The sequence below is a fragment of the Colossoma macropomum genome, unplaced genomic scaffold, assembly GCF_904425465.1.
Source record: "Colossoma macropomum unplaced genomic scaffold, Colossoma_macropomum, whole genome shotgun sequence".
NCBI lineage: Eukaryota > Metazoa > Chordata > Actinopteri > Characiformes > Serrasalmidae > Colossoma > Colossoma macropomum.
Genome location: NW_023494789.1, coordinates 30,036,407 through 30,048,805, shown reverse-complemented (window position 1 = coordinate 30,048,805; position 12,399 = coordinate 30,036,407). Strand labels below are relative to the sequence as shown.

Genomic DNA, 12,399 nt, shown 5'->3' with positions numbered 1-12,399 from the left:
ACTACTGACAGCATGTATGACTGTAATATTTACCCAAAATTAGCAGCAGTCTGACACTCATAGATATAAGCATGAGTGTGTAAGGGGTATGAAGCAAATGACCAGAAAAATTTTAACATGAAATAGTATTTAGCACCAAGCTTTTTTTTTGCCAAACCAGAGAAGCTGCTGTGTGCTTACGTGTATGGACAACAGGTTTTGTCTATATATTGTTCAGTTGTCTTGACAATGTTTCACAATAAAAATATTTTAAACTTACTAAAATTGTTAATCATGGTTCTTGTTCAAAGTGAAGTGGCTTTCCAGAGTAGTAAGCCACTGTGCACTTAAAAATGCTTTCTTAATCATCTAAAATCTAAAGTCTTATTGTGGAATGATATATAGTATATATATATATATATATATATATATATATTATTATCTGTATATATATATATATATATATATATATATATATATATATATAACAAGAAAATACCAAGAAACAAGTAGGATGGCACAAATACCAGGATTTATAGGGGCACCTATAAGACAGAGTTAGGTTAGACAGAGTTGGTATCAGATCACATACTTGAGGATCCAGTATTGGTAATGGAGGGAAAAACAATATCGCTGGTGCGTCTTTATCATGCATGCAAGAACATGCTGGCAGTATGAAGCCTCTACAAAATGCATCAGTGCAAATCCAACTCTGTTTTTTTGTACTTCATCTGGATATGATTTATTTGACAGCTGACTTCTTATCAGAGCTGAAGTTGTATATGTTTTGTATTTGTATTTCTATTTTTCTGTAAAAAGCTGTGTTTGCCCAGAATATGATTTTAAATCATTTCAGTTCAGTCTTCCACTGATCCAAACTGTTTGTGTATGGCAAAAATTATTTATTGGATCTGGCGTTGTTTTCGAAATTCTGTGCTTTGGTGCATCTACTTGTCATTGTGAACTTAACTGCCCCCATAAGTCAGGGAATATAAATGGAGGAAAAGCAAGTAAACAGTGGAAAACACAGGTTATGGTGACTGATAGACTGAATCTGTAGAGTGATCCAGTGTGTGCTTACGTTTCAGGGTGGTTCTATCAGGGCTTCTGCTCAATTGACATTTCAAAATCTGTTACACACGCATCTCATAAATTTTGACTGTCATGCAAAGAGTTCCATGAAATAAGCCATTAAACACCTCTCCAGAACGCCTAACACACCTGGTTCCAGTATCCATATGAAGGAACAAAGTGGGTGACCTCACAGCATTACATTCTGCTTTGTTGCTCAATGATTTATTAAAGCTCCTTTCTTTTTTTTTTTTACCAACATCTGCCTCTCCTCTGCCTCCTTTCACACCATAGAGTGCATCTGTGTGAGTATGCATGTGTGTTTGTGTGTACTTGTTTTCCTACATTTTCAGTATGTTTTCAAGACCGACTTTATAAAGTGCTTTTCACAAAGGCTACACCTTTCAAGTTGTAAAACTGAAAGAGCAAATAGCCTTAAGCCAAAATAGAGCTTTATTAGTCTTATAACTGTTCCATTAACCGTTTAATTTATGGATAGACACCACAACAGTAAATCAAATTTAGGTCAATGTAAAATTATAAAGCAAGCAGCTGCACTGTTTTTTTAGTTAACTCAATTTGAAGGCACTCCACTGTCTCAATAAACAATAAAGTTTATTTATTTAAAGAAAAGTTTAAATTTAGCTTACAGAAGTAAACAGTGAGTGCACTTGTCTCATTATGAGCCGAAAGTACTTATAAAATTATTTTATTTATTTTTTATCATTTATTATTATTTGTTATTTTTTAAAATGCAATCTTTTTTATAATGTGATTAACATTTACTATCAAAAATACATATTTTAATGGGTCAGTTTCATTCAGATAAAAAGTATATTAAAAGACAAGAAGATTCCATGAACTGTGCTGTAATGGGTTTTATAGGACTGCTTTATATTTTTATTTTTTTAAGGTTATAGGTCAGGTGTTCATGTGAGACCAAGAAAATGCTCCTGACTTAATAAAGTGCCTTTTATTTTTTTTTACTTTTTCTAGTCTTGGCCAGTTTCCACCTGCTAGCTGGGTCTCGACACAACGCTTCCAGGCTGGGAGGGTGAAGACTAGCACATGCTTCCTCTGAGACACATGAAATGCCACCCCATTTTTCCTAGGCAACTCACCACTAACTAACAGACGTTAGCTAACAGACGCCTGCATTTGCTAACATCATCCTGAGTGATGGGGGGAACATAGAGGGCCATCCTACCCACGCAGAGTGTGTGAGGCCAGTTATGCTCTCTGGCATTTCTCCACCAGACAGTACAGTATAACATTGTATGGTTACAAATCTAAACCCAGAAATACTCGTGATTTGGGTACGTTCCCCACCACATAATAGAACTGTGAAAATAGGTGGAGTTCTCTTTAGCTTGTGTAATCACAGGATCTCTCACATGAATCTGGCATTAACAGTACACACAAACAACAGTAGCAACAGTTTAGAAATGTAGCTTTTACTCTGTGTTTGTTTTTATGTGAAGAGTCACAGACAGCAATTCTGGGTTGCTAGTGATTGCATTTGGCCAATCAATGGTTTGCACCATTACTAACTCCCGCCATACATTCTGGCTCAGTATGCTTGGTACTCCAGCAAGAGGGTTGACCAAATTTGGCACCGGTGCTCAGGCATGGTACAGCTCACTTGGCAGTGGAAATTACTACGAAATGCTTGCTCAGATTTGTAACCATGCTGTATCTATCCCAATGGTTAAAAAGTGCCTTTAGACTCTCGGCCACGGATGCATGTGACATTACCAGGGACCAAGCTTGCACTCTCCCGATGCTAGGGCCAGTGCACAGGCCGTTGTGCCACTCAGTTACATAAAGTACCTCATACAAAAGCTATTTTTTTGTATTTTTTTAATCGAAAGGATAAAATGTTTTTTTGTTACTGAGGTTATAAGTTTACTCTGTAATGACATTTAGAGTTGGGCTTAGAAAATTCTTATCACATGTGAATACTTAAATATATACACTACAATACATATTGGAACATATGCATGACCTGACATTCTGACACTATGTAAGGAGAGACAGAAAGAGAGAGAGAGGATGAGAGTGAGAAAGACAGAATATGTGTACTCACGTACGCACATATGTGTAACATGTCCCACACCAACTAAAAGCATCTGCAGTCCAGTACAGTGCTGGAATGTTCTCACACGTTTCCCCCTGATCATATATACACACGCTTTTCCCTCTAACACATCAGCTATCTCAGTTTTCAAATTTCATTGGAATTTTCAAACAGGCATGTTTAAACTAGCTCATTTTAAACCTAAATCATTTCATGTCTTTGTACAGTGACAGAGGTGGGTGAAACACCACACCATAATATACTGTCACAGGAAACCTGACCATTACCATTACATTTACAACTATAACAGCCTCCACTCTTCTAAGAAGGCTTTGCACAAGATTTTGGAGTGTATGTGGAAATTTAAAAAAACATAAAAAAAAACATTTAAAAAACAAAAACAAAAAAAACCAAAAACAAAAACATTTGTGAAGTCAGGCCCTGATGTTGGACAAGAAGGCCTGGTTCACAATCAATGTTCCAGTGGCTTGGCTCTGTGCAGGCCACTGGAGTTTCTCCACACCAAATTTATCAAACCATGTTATTATGGAACTTGTTTTGTGCACAGGTGCACAGTCATACTAGAAAGGGCCTTTCCCAAACTGTTGCCTTAAAATTGGAAGCATGTGATTGTTTACAATGCCTTTTATGGTGTAACATTAACATTACCTTTCACTAGAACTGAAGGGGCTGAGCCCACACCCTGAAAAACAGCCCCAGACCATTATCCCTCCTCCACCAAACTTTACTGTTGGCACTATGCATTTCGGTAGGCAGCATTCTCCTGGGGTCTGCCAAACTCACATTTGTCCATCAGACTGCCAGACAGTGAAGTGTGATTCATCACTCCATAGAACATGTTTCCACTGCTCTAGAGTCCAGCGGCAGCATGCTTTACACCACTCCAGCTGACGCTAGCATTCCGCATAATAATCTTACGCTCGTGTGCAGCTACTAGGCCATAGACAGTCATTCCATGAAGCTCCTGACAGACAGTTCTTGTTCTGCAGATGCTTCCAGAGGCAGTTTAGGACACATTCATTTCACAATAATAGCACTTGTAGGTGATCAGGATAGATCTTGTGGGGCAGCTCATTGTACTACTTCTGTAGCATTCTAGGACAGGGTCATGTTCAAAGTCACAAAACTCTTCAGTATGACCAGGTCTTCTGCCAATGTTTGTCTAAGGAGACTGAATGACAATGTGATTGATTTAATAGATGTATTAGCAAAGGGTGTGGCTGTATTTCCTAAACTCAATAATTAGGTAGGGTGTTCACATAGTTTAAAGTGTAAATTACATTAACGCCTTTTTATCTTTAAGTTTATTTACGATCAGCCATAATTATGCTGATGTAGTATATTTCATTCTTGCTGAAGTGATGTAAACATATCATGCAAATGTGCACACCCTTTTTTAGGGTCGGAGCACTTTATTGAGTCTTCATATGCATTTCATGATGCTATTCTATATTCAAGTAAGCTTTCAAGTGCTACAGAAGTGGTACAATGAGCTAAGGTAATCTTATGTGTGTTATCAGAAGATGCATATGTATTTCTGCCTGCAAAAGAAGAGCAGGGAAATCCCATATTCATTTATAGTTGTAACTGTAAATTTTAACACTTACACAGGGAAATTTTACATGCTTATATATGTGGGCAGAGAGAGAGAGAGAGAGAGAGAGAGAGAGAGAGAGAGAGAGCAGGTGATACAGACACTTAGGTTTGGATGCCCCCTGGGCTTGGATTCCAGATGAGTGTGGACAGATGCTTGGGTGTGGTGCAAATGAGTATATAGCCTATGCTGAGTTGCAGGGAGGAAGGGAGGGCATGGTTTTGATGTTCATTTGGCCATTTTTTTTGGTGGGGGAGGGTGCACAAATTATAATAAAATGTAATTAGACTGTATCTTGTTTATAATGCACTGAATCCTGAAACTAAAAAATCCACTATGCAGCATGTAGTTTTGCCTTTGACTTGTGCAGTGTGCTCTAAGGTTTTGTCAGCACAGCAAATATTCCTGCCTAATTTGTCAGGAGCACACAGTAACATTAATAAAAGCTTTATAAAATAAGCTGCACAAATATGCATTCTCATCTGCCTAGGCTTCAACTTGTAGCAATCCACATTTGAATGAAACTGCTCCTAAATTCACATTGTAATTTACCCTCACTGTCCCAGTGGACCCCCTGCACACCACTTTCCTCCTGCTTTCAAAACCCAAAAGTTCTCAATACAACTCAGTTGTTAACTGATGGACTGAGAAACGATGTGAAAAACTACTCTTACACAAAACATAAAAATATAAGAATATGAGAAACAAATTAAAGCTACAGGATCATGAAACACGTGGTAAAAAATACATATGAACATGTAAATTGAAGTAAATGCCACTAAATCATGAAAAAGCTGATAAAAATTAGTATAAATTGAGGTGAAGGTTGGCATGTTTAGGCCAGTTGCTTTGCGTCCGTGATTCTAAATGCAGCAGTACTGTGATGTGATTGGTTCGGGCAGAGCACGCGCGAAGGAACAACAACTGCAAACTCGTGAGCCGATTGGCTGCGACGCCTGCAGGCGGGCTCTACGTCGCTAGGCGCCGAAAAGTGATCCTGAAGTGAAGAGTAGAAAAAAACGGAATGTCAGAGGAGAGACTTAGCTGCAGGCATCCCAACAAGTCTGGACTACAGTGCTGGAGCTTCAGTTATTACTGGAGCAAGTAACCGCGCTACTGAAATATCACTCTATATGCGTATCAAAAAGGCACAGTTAGTGAACGCGAGGGTTTCCAAAACGGGAGTTTCTCACCGAGAAGAGTGGCTTGTGGGTCGAGTCCAAGCGTGTGAAGTTGGTGTTTCTGCAAGGCAGGTTTTAAAAGTGAACGTGGGGAATTATGTGCCAGGAGAGCTGATTCGTTTCCCTCTCGGTGTTGATGCCGTTTGTCTTTTCACCGGTAAGTTCTACCTTAAACCATTTTAAGTCCAGTGTTCACGACAGTGACAGAAAAACACTAAGAAATGAAGAAAAGGAGTTAACAAGCTCAATGATTTATGAGAGTCATTTTGGGACATGTGGGTCTGTTTATTGTGGGAAAAAATGTTCTGGATGTTTCTGTGCACTGTGTTTTTTTTCATTAATTTCGTGTCATGATGTCTCATGATATCAGTTTAACTCTTCCTGCGAGGGTTAAAATAACCTCTTTAACTAGCTAATACTTTGAGAAATAACACATCTTGAGCACCTTCAGAAATAAACCGAAGTTCCCCAAACTGAAACATTAGCTTGAGCAGCTTTTCATGTGGCAATTTAACTCTTAAGAGAATGCTCACACATTTTCTGACTGATCAATAGAACTGCTTTCTAATGCCAATCTGATTTTTGTGTTTTCCTAAATTTAACACACCTGAGTACACTGATAATCTAGAAGAGGGACACCCCCTGTTCTAGCACAGGGATTGCTCAGCACAGAGATTTGCTGTAACATGAAAAGGAAGTGCGGATGCTCCAGCTACCCCTGTCGCAGTGTCATGTAGCGGTCTTCACAGGAGGGTGTCTGAATGCGTGGGTGGCATGTGGGTTGTAATCTTTTGCAGGAGTCTGTAACTTTTCCATGTGATGAGTGTTTAAGAGCATCAAAGTATAATGTTTTAGTTGTGGAAGATCCAGTTAAGCATCAGATTTTTATCTCTCTGCCAGCACAGCACGCCTGGACAGAGCAGAATATATGTTTACACAGCATACTCTCTCATTGTTTGAGCTCAGTATCTATGGTGATAACCAAACATTAGATTTTATATAATAGTGCTTGAAATGTTTTCACAGTATCAGACCTGGATATTTATACCATTTCATCATGATAATGTATGGCCTTGTGGTGGTTGTAATTCAACATATTAGAAATGTTGAACATGGGAATGTTTAACCATGATTGTTTCTTTGCAGGTTTACTGTATGTCTCATGAAATGTTTCACTTTTTAACTCTTTATTCTTCACGAGGATTAGGTTCGTATAGCAATATTTCCTTGATGTGGTTTAACGCTCACTTATGTTTAATAGACCCGTTGATGCATACTGCACTCTAATGCCAGATTAAGTGGGGGATTTCTAAGAGACAGTGATAGGATATCTGTTCACTGCTTTGTAAGTTTATAACATTGTTTCTAGCCTTAGGACTGAATGTTCGATGTGGCTTTATTTTGGGGCACACAGTATGTGTGCTGGGTTTGCTCCTGCTGAAGCACTACAGCATTTCTGCAGGGTCTGGATGAGGGGGGCGGGACCATGACCTGAGCTGAACTCAGTGATTCGTCACTTTGGATATCTCACACTCTGATAGGCAGTGAACGGGTGGCTCTGTGGCACTGGAGGCCTGGTAAGAGTGCCTGGCAAAAGGAACAGATTTTTACTCCATATGCGAATGTGTGTGTAAGTGCATTATGAGTGTAACAACATCCATATTTTCGAAAATAGAGCTCAAAATGTTTGATTCTGTGGAGCTCAAAATATATATACACAAACTGCTCTATCTCAGAAAAAAGCTAGTTTTATTTTAGTACAAAAGAGTGCAAGTAGAATAGTATATGCTTGTGCGAAGTGGTCTTACAAAGCAGCTGAGCTATGGACAATACAAAAACTTTCAATGCCTCAAAACCGCATATCTCAGTTTTTTAACCCCACCAAAACTGGAACGTCAGTGTGTTACAAATGTACAATTAAAACGTGTGAGTTATTTATTGGGCCTGCCACAATCCTGAATTTTTAGCTGAAAATTAATAGCCATATGAGTAACTGTGATTTGCAGTTTAAATGTCTTTTTTGTTCAATCTATGCAGTTATTACAGTACGAGCCTAAGATGGCCATTTTGGCTGATTACCTTAGGTTGGCTGATCTTGTTTCCTAGCTGTTGACACATTGTAGCTCCCTTCTGATCACAGACAAAATTTGAGCTCAAATAAACAAACATTGCTTACTACAGCCCTCTAAAGGTGTTATAGCACCAGTCAGAACTTAATATTTTTTTTTTGTAAGACTCATGGTGTGTCTCAATAAATATGTTTTCCATTTTCTTTTTTTCTATGCACATTTTTTGCCTCAATCCAACTGAGAAAAACACACCCAATTCACTTTCTTTTACTTGTATTGTAAACATATTAACAACTGTGGAAATAATTGCGATCAGCTCAGTTAATTGCTATTGGCTTGAATAATTGCGGTCAGGCAATTTGTACGTTGAAATTTTCACACTTCTAAGCAAAACCATGTCTGAGCACTGCTTGTAAACAGAATTCCTGATCCCCATGTCATTTGTTTCAATACCTCTTTCTGAATGTGTTTGGTCTACTGCACACTTCTGGCAGTCCTGAGACTTCTTTCAAGTGTACTTTCAATAGCACATTCGGCAGTAGTTTGATTAATTTTGAAAAAAGTCTCACACTTAAATTATGACCAATTAAATTATGAATAGCATTTCTATTTCAGCTCCCTGCAGTGATCTCTCATTGAAATCTTCTCTCCACATCAAGCCATCAGCTGTCTTAGCCCAAGTTTTCTTATCTTAATTATTTCTATAAAGGCCCCTTCCAAGTCTCGGTTCAGTACTCTGTTTAGGCCATACTGTAGCCACTCTTGTTCTTTACTGGCCTATTTCACATCTGTGTGACCTGTATGTATGACAGAGAGCATCTGTGCATCAGTCTCTCTGACTCCTCTGCTTCCTGATTAGAATGTGTTTGGCCGTGCCTTAGTCACGTTCCTTCTGGGCACATTTTTGTCTCTGTTGCTAAAAATTATTTTCTGTTCTTATCCCACTCATTCATTCATTCATTCACTCACTCACTCACTCACTCACTTATCAAAAACATGTACTGCAGATCCACATCTATGGGAAAGGAAGTGGCCCTCTCCTCACTCTCTGGAAGCTATAAAGAATGATCTGTTCTAAGTTGTGCTGTTTTAATAGACTTTTTGGCTGCGCTCTGCTGGCTTTTTGAGGGCAGCAGGAACTTTGTTGTGGCTTCTGGTGTTTTCATTTTTTATACCTAAACATGGTTCTCTATGTTTCTTTTTCTTCCCTTTTTTCTTTGCAGAGTTATTCAGTACACTCTAGTTATTCAGTACTGTTTTCCAACTATCCTGTTGTAATTCCCTGCAGCTATTTAATACAATGATTCTACAATTATTACAAAGCTGGGAATATTTTCCTACACTACGTTTAACCATTTTTTTTAACCTGTTATTTTAAACTAAAGTTTCTGAATGTCTTGAAATGTCTCATTAGGTTATGAACATCCTAAGCTTCCAGCCATGCAGCATTTAAACAACGCCGCGAGAGGGAGTCAGTTCTCATGAAAGACATCACAATAATGGTAGTATTCATGAGAACCCACAAGCCTGAATGTTTTATTACTTTTATACAACTGTTCTTCAAAATTAAAGAAAAAGTAAAGCAAAGACGTTCCAAATATTGTCAATATCAAGTTCAGCGCTTTTTCAGTATTTGCCAGATTAGTGTAAATGTTGTTTTGCTTCACACAGTATAAAACATTCCTCAGCCCATCTTGTTTGCCACGTTTTATTTTGTTTGTTTCTGACCTTTTCTAGTGTGTTTAGGTGCTCTTCTGTCACAGCTGCTGACTGAAAATCTCACATAGGGGCAACAACAGATTCAGATCTTGATGTAGGTCTGCTGTCACACTCTTCTTCAGAATCTGACCAAATGGGCTGCAGTTCAAATATGAGCTTATGGAAGTTTTTTGACATTTCCATTTTCTGTTTCTGCATGTGCAAAAGTAGAAATGTAGGCCACTGTTTATTCACTTGGACAGAAGTAAGCCAGGTAACAAGTGAGCTGGCTACAGCAGCTGAAGTGTTGGTTAAATGGCTACAATTTATATCAGTTTGTCTGCAGAAATAATTTGTTTCAGAAAACATGTAAAGTGGTAACAATGTTAAAAATACATGAAAAGTTAGATAACTTAAAATTAGTCTTTTAGAGTGTTAGTTAGATAGGTAGCTAACATGTAGGATATGGCTAATGCTAACCCTAAACCTAACTTATTATATTTTGAAGAAAGAATTTAAACTACTTTAATTTTATGGAGCAGTTTAAACTAATGTGTTTGGAGAAAAATGAACTCTAATCCTAATCTTAACTTTTTATTTGAAGAACCACTTTACATCTGCCCAAGTAGGGCCTTTTTCTGAGCAAACAGGGGGTTCATCTGCAATTCCTGAGGCTTCACATCGCTAATCTTGGGGGGCTGTGGCTAGATATTGCTTCAGGGATATCAGAAATGTGTTGTGAATGTAATGTTATAATCTTGATGCAGTGTAATAGTTTTAAATATTTTTTACCCTTCCTGGAGACTGAATACATGATGTGGGTAAACACTTGAACAGGTGGTTGTGGTCATGGTCTTTTGGTCTGAGGCCTGACTTCAGTGGCAAACATTTAACAAAAAATAAAATAAATAAACATAAAACACTTTAATGTCAAGAAAACCTGTTAGCTTTAGCACTGGACCTAAAACTACTGAATAGTATTGGTCAAGCAAGCTGAACATAATGTAAAACATTATTACTACCAAATAAGGGTGAAATAAAAAAATCCCTATTTATGTTTAGCAGCATCCACCACTCTGTTTGCATTTGCTTGTGTGACTGCATCTCTTTCGACATGTTCCTTTAACCGACTCTATCCTCTCTTTCTCACCCACTGTCTGTTTTAGTCTTGCTCTACTTCACCAGTTTTCTTCAATGTGCTTTGCATAACAGTTTGTAGCATGGCAGTCTAGATACAGAATTTTATTAAATTATTCAGTGTCCTATTACTTTGCAGCTTCTTATGCACTCTCCCTCATTTCTGAGGCCGCTTTTATACATTTGTAAGAGTGCTTGGATATTTCAAAAGATCTGACTTATTGTCACTTTTTGTTAGCTAGGTTAATCTCTTTGTGACCCCATATGGCTTTTTACCAGGGCCCCATTTTTAATGTCCATATTTGTGTGAATCTGTCCAGGAAGTGCTTATTTATAATTACTCTCTGATCATTACTGTCTTTTCTGGCTAAGATCTTTTCATATTTCTTGAAAACATCATTGATTTGGACAGAACAATTTACACAAAGATTGATATCAGACTCAACTGTTCTGGAGCTATATGATACGCATATCGACAACTGTAAGAGAATAGCATCTGGTAAATCATTATTTAAAGAAAAGCTTTTTTGAATACAGTGCTGTGAAAAGGTATTTGCACTACCACCAGCTGTTGACTGTTGGTACAATGTTCTTATGGTTTAATGCGGTGTTAGCTTTATGTCAGACGGGGCCCATGTCTTCCAAAAAGTTCCACTTTTGACTCATTAGTCCACAGAATGTTATCCCAAAAGTCTTGGGGGTCATCTAGATGTTTTTTTGTCAATTGCAAGACAAGTCTTTGTGTTGTTTTTGGTCTGCAGTGATTTGCACCTTGTAGCTCTCCCATTAATGCCATTTTTGCTCAGTGTCTTTCTTAATGTGGAACCATGTACATTAACCTTAACTGAGGCGAGTGAGGCCTGCAGTTCTTTACATATTTATGTTCTTTTGTGATCTCCTAGACGAATTGTTGATGCGCTCTTGGTGAAATTTTGGTAGGCCGCCCCTCATGGGAAGGTTCACCACTAATCGAAGTTTTCTCCATTTGGGGTTACTGACTGAGGCTTGCTGGAGTTCCAGAGCACTAGCAATGGCTATGTAACCCTCTCCAGACTGGTAGATTTCAAAGACTTTTTTTCACATCTGTATTTCAGTCTCTGTAGAATGTGGCATCATGTGCTGTTTTTTGAGACCTTCTAGCCTGATTCACATTGCCAGACAGTTTCGATTTAAGTGATGTTTAAAATTAAACCCAATAGTCAATTGAATTTGTTTAACTAGTTGATTTAGTTTGCTAAGGGGGCAATTACTTTTTGGACATGCTAAATTACCCCTAGGTGTGAATGTATCTGTCTGCCCTGCGATGGACTAGTGGCCTGTTCGTGGTGTATCCTGCCTTCCACCCAGCGGTGGCTGGGATGGGCTCTGGCTTCCCCCGCGGCCCAGAAGGATAAGCGGCTTAGAAGGTGTGTGTGTGTGTGTGTGTATACCGTGCAGTCTCTGAGCACTTCCTGGCCATTTAAGGGATTACAGCTCTGGCTCTCAGCATTAAATTTAGGGTATTTCGATCTATTTTAAGAGCATAACATAAGGGGACCACAAGTAACTGGACACATTAACACCATCTTAAAT

The 12,399-nt window shown here is 38.4% G+C and overlaps 1 protein-coding gene across 6 annotated transcripts in view; it reads left to right on the top strand.

The window, feature by feature from the left end:
• Nucleotides 1-5,761: 5,761 nt before the first annotated feature.
• col7a1 (collagen, type VII, alpha 1) overlaps nucleotides 5,762-12,399 on the top strand; it is an 84,732-nt gene continuing 78,094 nt past the window's right edge. For all 6 annotated transcript variants that reach the window (XM_036570846.1, XM_036570844.1, XM_036570845.1 and 3 more), the window contains exon 1: nucleotides 5,762-6,080. In XM_036570846.1, the coding sequence (XP_036426739.1) occupies nucleotides 6,060-6,080 (21 nt within the window). In that variant the 5' untranslated portion in view covers nucleotides 5,762-6,059. The remainder of the gene's footprint in view (nucleotides 6,081-12,399) is intronic.